Raw genomic sequence first — 20,442 nt, forward strand, 5'->3', positions numbered from 1 at the left:
ACAGTTTGGCCGTTTCTTACGAAGCTAACAATATCCTTCCCAAATGATCCAACAATCCTAGTCCTAATTTACCCAAATGCGTTGAAAACTTGTGTTCATAACTGCCAAAAATGGGAAGCGCCCAAGAGTGCCTTTTAATAAATAAACTGTGGTACATCTATACAATGGAATATTATTCAGTGGTAAAAAGAAATGAGCCTAGTCATAAAAAGACACACAGGAACCCTAAATGCATTTTGCTAAGTGAAGGGAGCCAATCTGAAAAGACTACATACAATATGAGTTCAACTATATGGCATTCTAGAAAAGGCAAAACTATAGAGACAGTGAAAATACCAGTGGCTGCCAAGGGGGCAGAGGGAGGAGAGGAGGGATGAACAGGTGGAGCACAGGGCACTTTTAGGGCAGTGAAGCTGTTCCGTGTGACACTGCAATGCTGGGCACCTGGCATGCAATTCTCACAGCCCACAGAATGTACAACACAGTGAATCATAATATACACTATGGACGTTAGTTAATAATGACCAACACTGGTTCATCAATTGTAGCAGATAACGGCACCAATGCAAGATGTTAATACAGGCACACCTTGTGTTATTGTGCTTCACAAATACCACTTTTTAAAAAATGGAAGGTTTGTGGTAATTCACTGAGTAAATGTTAACAGGATTTTGGAAGAAGTTGATTCCAACCCTCATGGATGACTTGGAGGGGCTCAGGGTTTTGTGGAGGAAGTAACTGCAGACGTGATGGAAACAGCAAGAGAACTAGAGCTAGAAGTGGAGTCTGAAGATCTGACCGAGTGGCTGGATCTCGTGATAAAACTTACAGGTGAGGAGTCTTACCGGTGAACAAAGAAAGTGGTTTCTTGAGATAGAATCTATTGAAATACTTTGGTGAAGATGCTGGGAAGACTGTTGAAATGACAACAAAGGATTTAGAATGTTACACAAACTTAGTTGATAAATCAGAGTTGAGAGGACTGGCTCCAATTTGGAAAGTTCTACTGCGGGTAAAATGCTATCAAACAGCAGCACATGCTACAGAGAATCAGTCGTGAAAGGAAGAGTCAATCCATGCTGCCAACTTCATTGTCTGATTTTAAGTAACTGCTGCAGACACGGCACCCTTCAGCCACTGCTACCCTGTTCGGTCAGCAGACATCGGCACGGAGGCACAACCCTCCACCAGCAAAACGATTATGACTAGTATGATTGCTGAAGGCTCAGATAATAGGGAGCAGTTATTAGTTATGTACACTGCTTTTTTACACATAATGCTAATGCTCGCTTATAGACTGCAGTATAAACATAACTTTTATATGCATAGAGAAACAAACAAACAAAAAAAACTTCTATGACTCACTTTACTGCAACATTTGCTTTACTGTGTGGGGGTCTGGAACTGAACCTGAAATATCTCTAAGGTCTGCTTAAAATAGGAGAAACTGGGAACTGAGGTGGGGGAAGTATATGGGAATACTCTGTACTTTGTTCAATTTTCTGAATACTTTAAACTGCTCTAAGAAATAAAGTCTATTAATAAAAAAATTCCAACCATGGATGTTGGCAATGCTGAGGGCACTACAGACTCCCCAGAGGGCAGTGTGTCAGTGCCGAGCCCACTGGGGAAGTTCTGCATCTGAGAGCTAATAACCTCATCTTCATTATTCATCCACAAAAGGAGGCCACAGAAAACAAGAGCTATCTGGACAAGTATGCTTGTTTAAACATTTTAGTCAAGAACCACGAGCCATCTGGATTAATGGAGAAAGGCTAACAAATTAGTGCTAAGTGAAAAAAGACATCAGCTCACAGAAACCTTAACTCCAAGTGAGATGATGGTAGAAGAGGCCAAGAACAGACGAACAGTTGTGCTCAAAGGGGTGTGATCTTTGAAAAAATAAGGTTGCTGAAATGAACAGATAGCAGCATTGAGCTGAGGTAATTCTCCAGTGGACACGGGACCCATTTGCTTGGTTGCCTGCTCCTCCCTAAGATTTTCCTTTACTCTCCCCACAGCCTCTATTATTACGTGCACCTCATCCCTCCTAGGTACTGTACTGCAAAGAAAGGTATCTGTTCTTCCTCTAATGCATGCTAGAGTAAGTGCTGAGGTCAGGAATGAATTCCTTTGGAATTTTTCTTCCTTTTTTCTAACCACCGAAGGCCCAGCTACCTTTTTTGAATATATTTTTAAATGCAATGTTCTTCAAACTAGACTGTTGTGCTGTGTGTCTTCTGGAACCGAGTGTCATAGTAGGGCTCCACGATTCAGTACTCTACCCTAATCTCTAGGTAATCGATAATATTCCTTTTGACGGGGAGAATCTGTGTATTAAAGCCGGGACAAGGAGCAGGAAGGATTTAGAATAGAAGGAGCAACAGGAGAGCTGGCATGAGCTGAGGTGGGCTGCTGTTAGCTCCCTGGAAGTCAGAGAACGGGGGCGTTGGGACAGGTTCAGGGAGTGAGCCTTGGATGAGCTGCCACTGCCCACTGCTTCCCTGGCTGCAAGCGTGGGGATCCTCAGCATCCAGGAGACGTGCCTGCGGGGAAGAAAGTCAGGGGCATGCTCCGGGGAGGGAGTGCACACTCGTACATTCCTGCTCAAACCGAAGTTCCTGACGCCAAAGGGAAGCAGGCCCATTGTACATTGTTCCTGGGAGTACACACGGGTGCAAGCTCTACGTGGAGCCATTTGCCGTATCAATCAAAATTAGCAATATACACCATCTGACCCAGCACTTCAGGTCTAATTCAAGGTTACCCATGGCATCCTTGTATGCAATAACAACAACGAAAAATTAGAAATAGCATAAATAAAAGAAGCAACAGGAGACCAGGGCAGGGCTGCCTTGGGTCTCTAGAAATACAGGACTTCTTTACTAAGTAGACATTAGTAAACAAGCGAGTTCTTAACATACCGACATGAAAAACTATAATACAGGGCTGGACAAAAGTAGGGTTAGAGTTGTGAGTACACGAAACAATTTATTCTTGTATTATTATTTATTAACTAGAGGCCCAATGCACAAAATTCGTGCACGGGCCGGGGGTGGGGGGGAGCGGGGAAAGGAGGGGTGTCCCTCAGTCCAGCCTGCACCCTCTCCAATCTGGGACATCCCTCTCACAATCCAGGACTGCTGGCTCCCAACTGCTTGCCTGCCTGCCTTCCTGATTACCCCTAACCACTTCTGCCTGCCAGCCTGATCACCCCCTAACCACTCCCCTGCCAGCCTGATTGATGTCTAACTGCTCCCTGCCAGCCTGTTTGCCCCCAAATTCCCTCCTCTGCTGGCCTGGTCACCCCTAACTGCCCTCCCCTGCAGGGTTGATCACCTCCAATTGCCCTTCCTTGCAGGCCTGGTGCCTCCCAACTGTCCTCCCATGCTGGCCATCTTGTGGTGGCCATCTTGTGTCCACATGGGGAGCTATTGTGTGTTGGAGTGAATGTCAATCTGCATATTACTCTTTTATTAGATAGGATAGAGGCCTGGTGCATGGTGGGGGCCAGCTGGTTTGCAATGAAGGGTGTCCCGGATCAGGGTGGGGGTTCCCTTGGGGCGTGGGTGGCCTGAGCGAGGGATCTGTGGTGGTTTTCAGGTTGGTCATGCCCCCTATCAACCCAAGCAGAGGCCCTGGTACTTGGAATTTATTTACCTTCTACAATTGAAATTTTGTAGCCTTGAGTGGAGGTCTAGGCTGGCAAGGGCAGGTGGAAAGCTTGGCTTCCTCTATTGCCGGGGAAACCCAAGCCTCCTCCTACTCTCTGTGGCTATAGCCATCTTGGTTGGGTATATTTGTATACTTGCTCTGATTGGCTTGTGGGTGTGGCTGGTGTGTGGTGGAGTGGTTAATTTGCATATTACTCTTTTATTAGGTAGGATTCTTGTATTATTTTCCACACAAACAACTATAAACGTACTTTTGCCCCATCCTGTATATTAAATAAAAATGCAAGATATAAAACTGCATTTTGTATGTGCCCATGAGCATAAAAAAACTATCTGTGGAAAGATGTTAAGAAAGTATTAAGCAGGGTTGCCCGTGAAATGCTGAGTGACTGGGGCAAAACAAGAGAAGGATGACTTTTCACTATGTATCTTGCTTTTTTTTTTTTTTTTTTTTAAATATATTTTTATTGATTTCAGAAAGAAAGGGAGAGAGATGGAGAGAAACATCAATGATGAAAGAGAATCATTGATTGGCTGCCTCCTGCATGCCCCACACTGGAGATCAAGCCCACAACCCAGGCATGTGGCCTTGACTAGAATCAAACGTGGGACCCTTCATTCCGCAGGTCGACGCTCTATCCACTGAGCCAAACCAGCTAGAACTGTATCTTTCATACTTAAAAAACAACACAAAAGCCTCATGAATGTATTGCCTATGTAAGATAAATAAAAATAAATGAATAAAAGAAGACAGTCTAAAAGCATGCTCTGCATTCCCTTCGTTGGTTACAGGAATAGCTATGATTCTCTGTGAGGCATGGCTAGTCCAGTGCTCATAGGGTAGATTCCATGAGGTTAGATTTGTAGCAAAACCACATCTGAAAACTTGACTTCACAATTCCTGGATGCCATTCTGGAGTGTCATTTGGAACTGAGCAAGCCGAGCGCGAGGCAACAGCAAATCTATAAGGGACCTGAGGAGTCACTGGCTTCAACACGAGTGTCCCAGCCTGGCCACCAGGGTGGGTCCTGCGGGAATAGTGGCTAAGAAGGGTTTACCTTCCCCCGCACCATTTTTTAAAGTTTCCTTCACCGAAGGATACGGTCACTGATTTTTTAGAGAGGAAGGGGAGAGAAACATCGGATCAGTTGCCTCCCTTGTGCGTCTCAACCAGGGATCGAGCCTGCAACCCAGGTATGTGCCCTGACCAGGAATTGAACCCACAACCTTTTTGGTGTATGGGATAGCGCTCCAACCAACTGGGTCTCCTGGCCAGGGGGCCTCGTTGTTTTTAAGGTCTCAGGACAGTACTTCCTGTTAAGAGGACGATCTCAGACCCAGAGAATGTGGCCACACCCTCCACATCCAAGCCTCGGCCCAGTTCTACAATCTCCAAGGGCCCCAGTCCCTCGGCCCCTAACTGCATGGGTCTCACGCTTTATCAAAGTCCCAAAGCAGCAGGGACTTCCAACAAATAGAGTCATGCAGTGAGAAACACTACCAAGCTAAAAGTCACCCTGGGCTGCTCAGAGATGAATCCGCTAGGAGGGCAAGCTGGATGTGTACCCAGAGGCACCGAAGCAGCACTGGGACGTCCAGCTGAGACAGTCTCAGTGCTCTGAGGCACTGAATGTAGCATCCAGCACTGCAGCTCTTTCTGATGCTGACTGCACAGCACAGTGACATCCTCACATGGCCACTCCCATTTCTATGCCTTCACTGATAGCAGCCAGAGCAAGGGGCATCTGCGGTTTTGTCAGTAGTTTAATGCCACCTGTGAAAGACAGTGGCTTCAGCTGCCCTTGGATTTGTGTCCCAGATACTCTTGTTTAGCTTGTCAGAGATTCTCTTTGCAATATAAACACTGACATCTAAATGACACAGGGTAAACACTCAGAGCGACTGTGCTACCAGACGCAGTGAGGAGAGTAACCCTGCCATATGTTTTTCTTAAACTTGACTCTTTTCGGGGGAAATATTTGTTATACTGCTTATAATTCAAGCCCCTGGAGAGCATGAATTTCAGCTCAATCAGCACCTAACAAAGAATGTGCCCACAGATTCACAGGTCACACTGAGAACTGAGCTTTAGCTCAAATTTGAATTCTAAATCAGCGCCACTTATTGTGAACTAAATCCAATGGGAACTCCCAAGACTTCCATCTACTCTAGAACTACAAGCTCCTTAAGAGAAGTTCCTAGTAGAGGAGCAAGTGTTAAGTGACAGAATGAGGAAAGGAACTGAGCCCACCACACTAACTCCTCCCCAGCCCCAACTAGGATGGCCAGTTTCCCCACCTCTCCACCCCAGGTCAATAACAAGTTAACGTCACACCAGACAGACTCCAGCCCTTTCCCTCTGCACTTGGCAGTGAAGCTACACCAGGCGGCTTAAAGGCACAGATGCATCCTCTATGCCATTATAGCCCTGGTTCCAGCATAGCACAAGGTAGGGACTCGCTGCATTTTACTGGAGGGAAGGAGTTCTACCACCAACGCCACCACCTTATGTAGGGCTCAGCACTAAATAATCCCAAGCTTACAGGTGTAGTACCCTCTTTACTCTAAGCACTACTTCATCAACCCTAGTCTAAAGCAGTCATTTTGCAGATAAAGATTCAGAGACCAGAGCCGCAGAGGCATCCCAAAGGCTCACACGGCTCCACAGTGGCAGAGCCGCCTCACACCGGAACCGCCTTCCCTGCCATACTCCTTCGTCTCTTCCCCAGTAACAGTGTTCTTTTAGTTCCCAGGAGAGCAGGAATTTACTCACGTCTAACATACTTGTAAATCCAGCTGCTTGGTCAATATCCCCATATTAAAAAACAAACAAACCCTCAAACTTGACATGTTCAAAAGTGAATTCCTTATCTCCCCCTTCTCACAACCTCCTCCCCCCCCAGGCTCCCCGATTTTTACTAAATGAGAACCCCATTCTCTAGTTGCTCAGGCCAAAAAATAAGGGAGCCATCCTCAACCTCTCTATTTCTTTCACATGCAGTATCCACTCTATCAGCAAATACTGTTGGCTCCTCTTTCAAAATATATATCCAGACTCCAACCACTTTTCACACTTTACTGTTTTACTTTGGGTCCAAGCCACCAACTTCTTTTGCCTGGACCACTGCAGTAGCCTCCTGACCGGTTTCCCTCCTCCCACTCTCGCTCCTACACTTTTCAACATAGCAGCGAGAATGATCTTTATGTCAGTTATTGCCTCTTATCTGCCTAGAACCCTCTAATGACCGCCTCATTCACAGTTCACAATAACATCCAGTGCTGATGAAGCCCAATGTTATCTGTCACTAACCCACTCCCATCCCTCCATCTCCTGCCATCTCCTCTCTTACCCTATTACAGCCATACTCAATGGCATCCTCGTGTTTCTCAAATATACTGGGCCCACTCCTGCCTCAGGACCTTTGCACTTGCTATTCCCGCTGACTGGAATACATTCCCTCCACATTTACTAGTACACTTAGCTCATTTCTTAACTTCCTTCAGTTCTTTGCTCAAATGTTAGCTTTTTAGTGAGACCTTTTTTGACTGCTCCACTTTAAATGTAATACTATGACTCCTGGTATTCCCTATTTCCCTTCTCTGTCTAATTTTCTCAATGTATACCTTCCTTACTTATTTATTGCTTGTCTCTCCCTCATCCACTCCCCAAAAGGTGAGCTCTCTAAGTCCTGGAACTTTGTTTTATTTAGTGCTGTGCCCTCAGAGAACAGCATCTATCCTCTAGCTGATACCCACCAGACCTCTGTAGAATGAATGAGTGAATAAATAACATCGATGCCTTTAGGATCTTCCAGTAATAGAAAGGCTTTAGACCAGAAGAACCTAGTTGAACGAATCTCTCCTTCACCTTCCCCACTGCCTTTCCTTCTTTTTAAGTCCAGTCCAGTCCAGTCTATTACCTTCAGAAGGTCCGGAGCCACAGGTGTAGGTAGCCAGGATGTTACAATTCCCAGGCCATCAGGTACAGATTTCTGCAGGGTGCTAATTTTTGAATTTAGCATCCTGGTATCTCACAATCAGAAGAGGTCAAAGACAGGCCAGGACTAAAAATACTACTAACCTAGATAATGGTACTGACTCAGCAACAGCTCAGTTACTTTGAGGTGTTTTCCAAGGAACTGTACTAAACTCATTTGTTCATCTAGCTGTCCTTTAAAAAAAAAACACATGACAAAAAACAATTATATTATGGATTTCAAACATGCACAATAGTAGAAAGAATAGTATAATGAACCCCATGAATGCATTACCCAACTTCAACAATTATCAACATTTTGTTAATTTGCTTTCTTCTATTCTGTCTCTGAAATCCCCACTAATATTTCATCTAGCTATTTTGTTTGTTTTAAGAACTGGTCTATATATGACAGACCCTGGCCTTGTAACCACGGTATTCTAGAAAGTATGTCAACCCAATCGCTAATCTTACCAGAATACAGGAAAAACAAGCACTTATCACATTCCCCCACTGGAGCAATGACTAAAAAAAAGAGATGTCTAAATTCCAGACTGTTAAAATCAAAGAACTGCCCACTGTCACCGTTAGGATTTGGGAGAGGGCTGTCGTAGTTACAAATGAATGTAGATGTAAGCTGTTTCTGTTTTCACTTGTTTGTACTGATGTAAAATTTCTGAATGTGTTCATTCAGCCTAGTATTTACTGACTACCTGAAAATGTGAGGGACAGGATTTAGATGACAAAAGGTTAAGAAAACCAGTTTCTCTTCTCAAAGAAATCACAGTGGGGGTGGGAGGCTGGGTGAGATGACCACACAAATAATAAAAATACAAAGCAGAGTAAGTACTGTGCCCTAAGAAAGATGAAAAAAACCTAAGGCAAAAACTCTTTAATTTAATCCCAGCCAGAGAAAACGAGGCAGGTTTGAGGGCAGGAGAATAGAGCAAGTGGTTGAACATGAACATCGACCTGTGCCTGGGTTGTGGGCTTGATCCCATTGTTGGGGGGTGAGGATGGGGAGCAGGAGAGGCGTGCAGGAGGCAGCCGATAAAATGTGTCTCTCTCATATCAATGTTTCTCTCTGTCTTTCCCTTTCCCTTCCACTCTCTAAAAATCAACGGGAAACATATCCTTGGGTGAGGATTAGAAAAAAAAAAAAAAAAGCAAAATAAAAATAAATAAATAAACCCATGGAAGTTGTAGACTCTGAGTTTACCTCTCTTAACTCTGGGTTTTGCCTTCTGCTATATTTATTGCTGTGGAGTCAGTAAGTACATTACAGGAGGCCTGGGAATTTGGTGACCCACAGAATAGACTTTTGGATGTGAATCTTTAATGTCACATTTTGCTACTCACCAGTCTTCCGGTGGGAGAGGATAAGAAAGTTCTCCCAGGGCTTGGAAAACAATGGAGCTAATTTAATGAAGGCAGAAACTGACATTCAAAGCATTCTACCCCGAAGGCATATACAGCAAGCAGTTTCATAAATAGGATAGGGTCGTGGGAGTGGGTCAAGGACACAAGGTTAGATTGATTCAGAAGAATTTCGTTGCTATCTAAAGGACTGTGATCTTGGTGATCTATTATCAGAACTTGCCAGAGAATTGTGTAGTTCTTTGGACAAGCCAAAGAGGCCAATGGTTTGGACAGTGCTGTGTGTGAAGGAAGGAGAGCTAAGTGGCAGGGTCGTTCATGTGGTCCTAGCGTTAGATGCACAGGACAGAGGAAGAAGGCAGAGTTGGGATGGGAGAGAGGTTTATATTATAATCAATGTTATCAAGATCGGTAAGGTGAGGATAATTGGGAGAAAAATAAGGGAAATGAAGAGGATACTTGAGAAGGGACAGGGGCACAGGGAGAGGGAAAAGGTGATAGATGATTAGGGTTTGAAAAAGAGATCACTGATGAAAAAGGAAAATGCCAGGAGATCCGGGAATCTGAGAGGCAGGATTTCACAGCTTATTGGACAGAGTGTAAAAAGGAAGATCTTAAGATGAAAGGGTTATAAGCTGGGTGAAGGCAGTCACTACATGAGAGCTAAGTACTAGTAGATGAAGGTTTTAGGTAAAGGATATTGCTGAGGATGGCCGAAGGAATGCAACTACCACACTAGAAGAGACTGAAAATAGGAAGAAATCATATGAGGAAAAACTGCTGGGCTAGAGGGCATGAGAGTCTATGAATTCCTTCCGGTAAGGAACGTAATAGGATGAGAGGATCTGGGATAAAATGCCAATGAGGTGGGAAACACTTTAGGGTGAAATAATGAAGTGAGGAGCTCCAACCACTCTTAGGGTGACAACTGGACAAAGAATGAAGAGAGGTATTAAGGTGCAGGGGTCCCAGGGCAAGTGGGGTCAACAATCATGAACACTGTGTCGAGATCACAAAGCCATGGGGCAAAAGTAACAGAAACCTTGGGTTTTGTGGAATGAGTTGGTATAGAGCTTAGGAATGATAAAATAAGAAACCAGGGGCTGAAGGTGACCTAGAAAATTAGGTAGGTTTGAAGGCTCGAGGGGTAGAGGGGTAACGGAGCAAATGGGCTTTGAAGACTGGCTTCCAATCCCAGCTGTGATACTTATCTGAGTTTCAGGTTCTTCATTTATTTAAAATCAACTCAAAACAAACCAAAGTAGGAAATTGTGGTGGATATAATAACCCATCTCATGAGGTTGTTGAAAGGTAAACATTATCTCAGGATAATGTTTGGACACATTATCTCAGGCACTACTATTATCCTCACTTAACAGAAGCAGAGATGCGGGTGCAGAGGGTAAATGGTATGCCTGAGATGCCATAGCCACTGTCACACCAGAACTCAGGTCTCTTATCACATCCACGCCTAGACTGAAGCATTCTGCTATGCTGCGTGGCAAGCATGTTAACGGATGGGGCCTGATCAAGGGATGGGTATGGACTGCTCAGAGTGTAAGGGGTCAGGGGAGGGAGACAATAAGGACCACAAAGCAGGTGGACCCTGGGGTGAGGATACAAGAGTAAACTCCTAGGGAAGGGCTCAAAAATGATTGCAAACCAGGATTATCTTGACTGAGGATTGCAGAATTTCACAGCTGGAAATGAACTCGGAGATCCTTGAACCCAACCTTATCACAACACAGAGGAGAAGCTGAGGTCCAGGGTGAGGAAGGGGCTTCTCCCTGGCTCGGAAAGCACAACCGCGGCAGAGCCAGGGATCACACACTCAATCCAGAATTCTTCCGACGCCTCCAACTACTGCTCCTTCATATCCGTCTCCCTAGCTCCCTGGCGCCAGCATGGTGCTGGGGCACTTTTAAGTCACGTGCTGATCGACACCGGCGGGCTGGGTGCCGAGAGGGATGTCAGTGGGGGTGACTTTAGGATGAAGGGGAACATGGAATGAAGATCATGAGGTAACAAGGCAAAGAAAGGCTGATCAGGTACTGAAGGTTTTTAGATGACTGGGGGGAGGGGAGAACCTACTGAAGTAGGCTTGAGAGTCACTATTGTGGGAGAGCCCGGTAGGAAGGGCGGGGTCACGGGACCAGTGGGGTCACTGAAAAGGTTTGGGGTCATCAAGGAGGGGCGTGGGAATCTCTGTGTGAAACTGAGGGGGTCAGTGAGTTGGTGGGAACCTGCGCAGAGCTGGGCAAGTTTCTAGGTTGTCAGAGTCACTGACTGAGAACTGAGGGTTACCTGGTGAGGTTAGGATCAGTTGGTGGGTGTGGGGCCACGGAGGTGGAAGCGGGCGCAGTCACGGGGTGGGGTTTGGGAGTCCTGGGGGAGGCGCAGCAGGCGGAATGAAGGGGAGGGATGGGGGCCGGGGGCCGGGGGCCAGGACCCGGGTGGGGAAGGGTCAGGCCGCCGTCCAGCCGCTTGGCCGCCGGGCTAGCGCAGGAGGAAGGTAGGCACGATGGGCTCGGGACCTTCCCGGGGCCCTGCGCCCGCCCGGCCTCCCACTGGGGCGCGGTGGACCCTCTCTTCCCAGAGCCACCAACCTGACAGCCCCCGAGGGCGACTCCGCCGACAGACCGCCATGCACCGGGCCCGGCCACCAGCGCCGGCCCCGCAACCCGCCTGCGCCATCGCCCGCCCGCCCGCGCGCAGCTTGCCTCGCGCGGGATCCAGGTTCCAGGGCCGCCGCACTCGCCTCTCCTCTCGGCGCGCCTCTACTGGCCCCGGAACCCGCATGCGAAATGCCGGGCACGTCCACCCCGAGCCCCCGTCGCCGCGGCCGCCGTCCTAGCTATCCTGGTTCCCGGGCCCCTGCAGCCCGGGCTGCCGGCTCCGAACCGTGCCCCTCGCAGCCCCGCCCCCGCCGGGGTGACGCACGGCCTCCGCCGGCGCCGGGAGGGCGTGGTGACGTCACGACGCCCGGATCAGCGCCGGGCCGGCTGCGGACCGGTCGTCGCTATGGCAATGAGGAGCCGCCACCTGTCGCGCCCGGGGACTCCGTCCACTGAGACTTGGCGGGAAGGGAGGAGCGGCGCGGCCGGCGGGCTGGCAGGTGCGCTGGGAGGCGGCTCCGGAGGGGCAGCCTGTGAGGGCAGCGGTTTCCGCGGGGCCGCTGCCCGCGCGGGGGCCCTCGGACCCGCGCCTCGGGCTCAGCCCAGGTCGCCGCGCCTCATGACCCGAAGTGCTTCAGCGCGCCGTCCGCGGGCACAGCCTGCGCCTGCGAGCGGCGCCCCTCGGAAGCAGTTGCAGGTACTGAGCTCCTTGCCGGAAAGGGTGACACTGAGGAGCGGGAGGCACTCGCCCCTTTAGGGAGGGCGCCCTGATGGGTCCTGTCACTTTCATTCCCCCTTCACCGCACCCCAGCCTCAAACCAGCTGCTCCCCCTGCAGCCTAGCTTGGGGTGAAGGAACCCGAGCCCTTTTACTATTCCCCTCCTCCCACGATTGGGGTATGCTCAGAAAGCTAAGGGAACATTAAAGGGGAGTAATGTTTTGGTTTTAAAAAATTAAATAAGTTAAATTTAAATAAGGAGAGGGGTTAGATAGGGAACTGGTAGAGGTTGCTTTTTAGGAGAGGAATTGAGTGCCCGGAGGAATGAGGTGAGAAACTTTTCCATCTCTATCCTTTAGACTTCAACTATCGATAGTTTCTTTTGTCTCTACTCCCCTTTCCCCAAAAAACAAATACATCACAATTTCACTTAAAAAATTGAAAGGGAAGTATTCAAGTACTGAGCTTGCGGCTTATGGTGGCTAAACATGCCAGTGGGGGCACTGACATCCTATTCCTCTTCTCCCCTCTGAAAAACTTAACCAGAAAGCCCCCTCCTTCCATTTTAGACATTGCCTCTTCCCATCTTTGTTTTCGCTCAACATTTCCTGAGGCTGGACTGGGGCCACAGTTTCCTTAGGCTCTCAGTTTCGGTGGGCAGTGGGTAACAACTGATGGCTTATTCTTATACTGCAGGCCCAGTGCACGAAATTCGTGCATGGGGGGTGGTACCCTCAGGCTAGCCTGCACCCTCTACTAACTGCTCACCTGCCTGCTGGCCTGGTCGCCCCTAACTTCCCCCACCTGCTGGCCTGGTTGCCCCCAACTGCCCCCTCTGCTAGCCTGGTCGCTCCTTACTGCTCCCCCTGCTGGCCATGTTGCTCCATGCAGCCTGTTTTCGTTTGTTTGGTTGTCCCTCACCCCACGCAGCCTGCTTTCAGTCATCTGTCCGGTTGTTTCAGCCATGATGGCCCCTGGCTTTTTATATATTAGGACAATAACTAGAGGCCCAGTACATGAAAATCATACACTGGAGGGGGTGGTCCTAAGAGCAGCCTGCGCCCTCTCACAGTCCGGGACCCCTCGGGGGATGTCCGCCTGCCAGCTTAAGCCCTGGGGATCCCTCTCACAGTCTGGACTCCTCACTCTTTCAGTCCCCAAGCCGAGGCTCTATCCATTGAGCCAAACCGGTTTCGGCAAGGACTCCTCACTCTTTACCACCTGCCTGCAATGGAGGCGGGAGAGGCTCCCACCACCGCTGCTGCCCTGAGCCCGGCTTCTGGCTGAGCGGCACTCCCCCTGTGGGAGCACACTGACCACCAGGGAGCAGCTCCTGCGTTGAGCATCTGCCCTTTGTGGTCAGTGTGTCATAGCAACTGTTCATTCCATAGTTTGGTCAATTTGCATATTGGGGTTTTATCATATAGGATGAGTAATGAATCCTATATATATATCTCCTGTTGTATAAACAGCCTGACCACTCCAGTGGACATTTAGCAAGTTATTTTGCATAGATACACAGAGAATAAGTAGCTTGTCTTGTAGCATCAACTCCTGGTTAGAAATAGAGGAGGGAACAGAATTCAGGTTGTCTTAATTTGTCCTCCTACCACCTTTTTTCATAATAAAAAATGCATCTGTGCTTTCTCACATTCCTTGCAGATCCTAATGTGATTGGCTAATACATTCTCCCATTACACAATTAACAGAAACTCTGGGAGCCCTGCCTGTGTGGCTCAGTTGGTTGGAGTGAGTTGTTCCCTACACCAAAAGATTTCAGGTCCGAGTCCCACTCAGGGCACATACCTAGGTTTCAGGCCAGCATGGGAGGCAACTGATTGATGTTCCTCACATGGATGTGCCTCTCCCCTCCTTCCCTCCATTTCCTCTCCTTCCCTCTCTCCAAGATAAATAAAAAACAAAACAAGCAAGCAAACAAAAACCTCTCTAGAAAACCAGTGTCTGCATTTGAAGTAATAAGATTCTGGTGGTGGGTAATTTCAGGTACGTGGGAGAACTGGTGAGGAAAATACTTTGGAGTGGTGATTGAAGATCATTTCTAGCAGCTTCTGTCCTGCCTTTGGTCCCCACCCTTACAATATGCCATATAGAGTAGCGATTTTCAGAGGTTTTTTTTTTTTTTTTTTAAGATAGACTCCATAAAAGAATTTTGAAGAACTGTGTACCCCATTATTAATTTTTAAGTTGATATCTATATTTTCCATCATATATTTAAATACTTGTAGAGGGTAATTCTGACTTACTGTGAGTTTTGACATTTTAAACTAAAATCATTACTTCGTTTTTAAATGTAGCCACTGGACTCCAAATACTCTAAATATATGAGGCCCACCAACACCCATTAAAAAAATATACAAACATTTAATTGTTTTTCCTTTCTTCTTGAACTCCCAATTCCATTTTCTTCCCCTACAGAAAGTTGAGGTTCTGAAAATTCATTCCCTTAAAACTCTTCAGATTGATTCCTTGCCTTGGAAAGTCTTCATGTACCCTATTTTAAAGACTGCTTGATATTAGCAGGTCCATACTCCACTGGCTCTGGGCTATACATTATTCTGGCACATCATTGCAAGTGTCCTAGGCAGAAGAGGGAAGACTTGGTGTTTTTGTAATATAAGAAGATTAAGAGAGAAGTCAGAGAATGGCTCCAAGTTGGTGGCCCCAAATTTCATTTCGAGGAATTACAAAATTGCAACAATTAAGATTTACCTGTCATCTGAACCTAGAATTTGGGACTATTCATTTATGAGATTGGAGATTGCTCCCCATGCCCTGTAGTAATGGCGGTAAAATTTCATAATTCTATTTGATGGCATAGAATGTGCTGCATAAAAAGCACAACCTTGGGTGAATCTCATTGCTGGTACTTCGCCACAGGTGGGACATCTTAACTAGGGAGGTGTCTGAGCCACTTATGGCCCTGGCTAGATTTTGGGAAATGTATTGTGATGAGGACGAACAATATCCTAAATTTCCCCTGCTCCCTAGATCCCCCTTAGGGGCTAATTTTTGATACTGCTTTTAAAAATAGACAAAAGGGACAAACCTTTTCAAATTCTAAAACATTAGAATAAGGTGGAGAAATAAAAAATTTGGGTAAGTCCAGAAACTAGAAGACACTTTATGTCCTCAAAGCTTTTTCCAGCTCTAGGATAAGCTACTGAGATGGAGGAAAAGATGCCAGGCCGAGGAGTTTCATTAAGTATTTTAATAATAATAATAATAAAAAAGGACAATACAAAATCCAAACATTTCTTTTTACAAGTTCAGATACATTTTTTTCTCCAAGTGCAAAATATTCTATGAACTGCATCATTTACTGTTTATTGTTGATTGTGTAAGAGATACTTATTATATCGGCAACAGTGGAAGGCAGATATAAATACAATATTTTGAGATTTCTTCTGCATGGAATAAAGAAAGCCTCCCACGTTGATAATGGTTATTCTGAAACTTCAGTTCAGTTCACACAAATGAATAAAGTTTTCAGTTTGTCTATACTGCTATAGTCCGTGTTGTCTAGCTAGGCTGGTAACAGAACTGGGGATTCTGTTCCCTGTAATCATATATTTCTTTAAAGGGTTACTAGTCCAAATAATGGCCCAAGACAGGATGTACTACAATTGAGACAGGTTGAATTTAAAGACATCCTTGTGTTGTTTGCTTCCATTTTTTTCTTACCGTGCTTAAGAAGTCAAGCAGATTAACATTATTTCCTGCTTATAGTCAGTTATCCTTTGTCTCCCTTCCTAGTCTGAGCCTCTTATATTGAGGTTAAGCAGCAAATACAGAAGTTTGAATGCTCCATAACATTTTCTGACATTTTGAGATATGACCACCTAATCCATTCCAGAATCACCTTACATATGCATATGGAGAACATTCTCGAATATAAAGTTTCATTAGTACCAAAAATCAGGACTGTATTACTGAACTTTCAGCAACAAATATGAGCCCCCACCAAACTACATCAATCTGGGGAAGTCAGGGCAGTCACAGCTCACTGTCAGCCTCTGGGCATTTGGAGGCCTAGGGCAGGTGGCAGCTCACGTCCAGACTTTGATAATTTTTTTCCTGACTCACAGTTCCCTCAGGTTTAGAGAATGGGCCTGGTCTAATACAGAAAGAGGGAGGCAGAGAAGTCAAAGGGATTACATGTTGCTGAGTGTGCAGGATCTAGGCTTACACATGGACTTCTTCCTTTTGATATGCATTACTTGATGCTCAGAGCCTCTGCAGAAATGGCTTCCCATTCCGACTCAGATCAGGGCAGGTTTTGTAGTAAGAGAAGGGAAGCCTTACAGTATTGTGGCCCTGTAAAAACCCATCCCGCAGAGTGGCCTCTGGGCTGACTCCTGAAGACTTCCCATTTACACTGTCTTTCCACTTCCCCAGTCCTCTTCTGTCTGCCCCGAAAAGGCCTAGAGTCCCTGAGTATTGACTCCTGATTCAGTCTATTTAGTTTGATGCCCCAGGGCTGGCTTCCATAGATTTAGTGAACAGCTTTGTCTGGGTTCTTCCCCTTCCCCTTGCCTCCCCGTTTGGACAACCTACATTCAACTTGGTGGACATTAGCAGGTCTTCACCTGTTCTCCCAAGATCTGTCTTGACATCAGTTAAGAAGCCTCATGGCCTATACTTTCCAAACTGGAAATCATTTGCAGGTCCCAGAAACCATGGAATAAACGAGTGGAGGAAGTGTGTTTGTATATGTATGGGGTGTCAGGAAAGGAAGAGTGCAAGAAGCCAGGCCCTGAAGGCATAATTTGGGAAGCACTCTGGCTAGCTTTCTACGAGAGGTGCAAATGGTAGGAAGAGAGGAATCAGAGCGTTATCCTAGCTTCTGGCGGAGAATGAAGATGGTCAAAGTTAATAAAAAAATCAGTTTTTATGACATATCCCAGGAAGTATGGATTAACTGACCTTTTCCCTGCTTGGAGGCAGCCATTTTAGATCTGTATAGTGATACTTTCTTTGATTGAGAGAGATGAAGAGAGCCAGACACTCCAGCCCTAAGAGCCATGGTGTTGGCTAGTGGAAGTGAGGGGATATAGCTGTGACATTGGCTACGTACTCCTTAAGGCTGTTTGGATAGTAAATGCTACTGATTGGGGAAAGGGGATGGAGGTCAGGCTTCTTAGTGTTGAGTCTCCTGGGGGAGCAGTAGCCTAGAACAGTCATTTAGAAATAAACACTATGAGTCAATTGGTAGCCTTTCAATGAATAGGACCACAGCTTTGGGGGAATGAGAAGGAACAAATGGAAAATAATTTTACAGGCAGCAGTGGATTGACAATGGAATGTGCAGGATCTAGGCTTACGCATGGAAATTGAGGCAACTAGGCTTGAAGTCAACTCAGAGAGGGAATGGCCAAGTTCAGGCAAACAACTTCATGCCTGGATACCTGTCCTATTCTTGGCTTCCTCAGCCTTGTCTCTGGCCTCAGGGCCCTTAGTCAGCCCTTCCCCAGGGAGTATGTCCAGGTCCTCTTCCATGTGCACGCCAAGGAAAAACAGGAGGAAGGCATGGAAAAGATGGAGGTTTCCCTCTCGGGGTAGAGAATCACTGACCAATTCCATCCGCTTCTAAAATCATGAGGTCCATACTGAATCATGGAGAGGCACAGGGATAGCAGGATTGGTTTAGCAGACACAGGTCCCTCTCCTTCCTGCTCCATGAAGTCCCCAGAACTACTGTCCTACACATCAGGTGCCTCAGAGTTACAGCCCTGGGTTACCCACACCAAGAGCTTAGGAGGTCTGAATGGCCACTGAGTGAGGAGTACAGACAGATCAGATGCTCCAGCACTCAGAGTTCATGAGATTCAAAACCTTTTTCTTCGCTCCAAATATATACTCTTCTGTTGTGGGCAGCTATAAATAGGGTTGCTCTAACACAGGAGAAAGAAACAAAACCAAAAAATAAATCCAGAAAACAAAAACCCCTCCCTCTAGACAACATAGACTCAAAATGATTGCACTTATTAGATGTAGACAGGGTGGCAGAAGGCTTGCCAAGTGCACACACATTCCTCTTGCTGCCCACGGCCTGGGGCCAGAGGTAGGTGGCTCTGGGCTGGCTGCAGAGTGGGGTCCTCTTTGGCGGAACCCACAAGCCAATGGAGGCTTCAAGGGAAAGCCGAATCTGGGGTCAGGCCCAGGCTGGCTTCTGCTTAGCAGCCACGTTTCTTTAAGGACGGCACTTAGCAAGGGGAGTAGGGCTCCCCCAGGGAGCACTCGTATCAGGGTGAGGGGATGGCTGGGCCAGGGAAGACAAGAAAAGGGATTAGGGTTTGAGGCTGGCTTCCAGTTGTTCTGTAGTCTAGTCCTTTAGATGATGCAATTCCTTTGCCTTTTTTTTCTTTTTCTTTTTCTTGGTGATGCTATAGAACCTGGTTTTTGTTCTGCAGAGCTATATATATAATCTTCCTCATGGGGAGGGACAGCAGCACTTTCCACGTGATAATGCCTGCTGCTCTTCCTCACTCGGCGGGTGTCCACTAGCCCAGTGGTTGGGCCTTTTGTAAGCCCTCATGGATTGGACCCAAGCAGACTTGGCGGAAGTGGAGGAGCTGTCTAGACCCAGAAGCGGCTGTGTGGGCAGTCCGGAGCTCAAACCCGTGGTCCAGAGCTCACACCACGTGCCCCAGAGGACCAGTGCTAGCATTAAGCCTGCAAGTCAAAGGCTTCTTTGGCAGAACCTTGGGCTGTTAGAATCACCTCGGGGCCAGCTGGGGGGCCCAGCCAGGGGGCATTTTGGTTCCTGACTAGTAAGGCACAACCTTATAATGGCAGAAGCCCTCTTCTCCCTCCCCACTCCCCAGCAGACCCACTTCTTTCTTGGGCCTCTAGTGTTCTTCTAAGCTGAAGGGGTTAGGGATGTGGCTGGGGAGGGAAGGAGTACTGTTCCTGTACCCCTCAGGGAGAATACAGCTAGTACCAAATGGTTTTTCCAGGGAGAATGCAGGAAAAGGAAAAACAGGAGAGAGGTAAAGAGAGAGAGAAGAGACAGAGAGACAAGGAAAGGAAACTAGAGCGACAGAAAGGGAGAGTTCTTAGTCTATATAGTGATTTTTTTTTTCTCTAAAAGAGGAGAGAGTTCCTTATCTGGAGGTGGGGGCTGCCGGCTCTGAGGACTAAGGAATCTGGGGTCTTCAAAACCTGGGTCTTGGGCACAGGGGCACTATTTGTAGGGCCTCAGGAAGCTGGACACTTTGGAGCGGAGCAGCTTGATGAAAGATTTTGGCAGCATCTCCTTGTGCTTCTCCGTGTACTTGAAGTAGTTCTGGGGATGAGCCAGCACCTCGAAGAAGGCCTTGATGAGCTTCTTGTCCTGCAAAGATGACGGGTGGCAATGTGAGTGGCAGCAGGGGAAAGAGGGATTCCGCCTCACCTCAGCAGCAGCTCCTCTTGCTGTCTAACAGGCCTGCACAGAGGTGAGCTGGATCCCCACCCCCACTCCCTGTTCCTCCTTTAGAATCTACAGCTCAGTCAGTGGCAGCCCCAGCCTTCCATTCTCAGTCCTTGAAGCCATCCTTGACTCCTCACAACCACAGCAAGTCCTGTTAATTCTACCTTCAAAACATACCCAGAGTCTGACCACTTCTCACTGTCTCCATAGCTAGCACCCTGTCTAAGCCACCATCATCTCTCACTGGGACTTTTGCAAGAGCTTCCTAACTGGTCTCCATGCTTCCACCTACCCTGTGCTTCTACAGACTATTCTTCCCAGAGTGGCCTTTAAAAAATGTTTAATTAGGTCATGTCCATTTAAAACACTTCTCTGCTTCTTTTCACTCAGTAAAGCTGAGTCCCTTGCATGGCCCATTCGTTGAATGTGATCTGGGCCCTGTTCTCTCTCCTCCATCCTTTCAAATTTTCCTTATTTTGCTGACTACACTGGCCTTCTCAAAGTTCTTGAACATGCCACACTGCTCCCATGCTCCGGGGCTTGGAACCTTCCTCTCCCGATTGCCTGATAGGCAGTCCTTTACCTCATTCAGGTCTCTTCTCAGAGGCCTTCCCTGAGCACCCTGGACGAGCCCTGACCAGGGCCCAGG

General features: G+C 47.1%; 2 protein-coding genes across 11 annotated transcripts in view; both read right to left on the reverse strand.

The window, feature by feature from the left end:
* Positions 1 to 11,962, reverse strand: part of ZNF76 (zinc finger protein 76) — a 33,129-nt gene extending 21,167 nt beyond the window's left edge. For 2 of the 4 annotated variants that reach the window (XM_036413305.2, XM_036413304.2), the window contains exon 1: positions 11,635 to 11,954. The gene's annotated coding sequence lies outside the window, so the exon portion shown is untranslated. Of the gene's footprint in view, positions 1 to 11,634 lie in introns of all 4 variants that reach the window. The other 2 variants (XM_036413303.2, XM_036413302.2) reach the window with 2 other exon arrangements.
* Positions 11,963 to 15,620: 3,658 nt separating this feature from the next.
* SCUBE3 (signal peptide, CUB domain and EGF like domain containing 3) overlaps positions 15,621 to 20,442 on the reverse strand; it is a 35,099-nt gene continuing 30,277 nt past the window's right edge. For all 7 annotated transcript variants that reach the window (XM_036413296.2, XM_045572741.1, XM_036413295.2 and 4 more), the window contains one exon: positions 15,621 to 19,715. In XM_036413296.2, coding sequence (XP_036269189.1) covers positions 19,566 to 19,715 — 150 coding nt within the window. In that variant the 3' untranslated portion in view covers positions 15,621 to 19,565. The remainder of the gene's footprint in view (positions 19,716 to 20,442) is intronic.

This window comes from Pipistrellus kuhlii, unplaced genomic scaffold, assembly GCF_014108245.1.
Source record: "Pipistrellus kuhlii isolate mPipKuh1 unplaced genomic scaffold, mPipKuh1.p scaffold_m20_p_5, whole genome shotgun sequence".
NCBI classification, from domain to species: Eukaryota; Metazoa; Chordata; class Mammalia; order Chiroptera; family Vespertilionidae; genus Pipistrellus; species Pipistrellus kuhlii.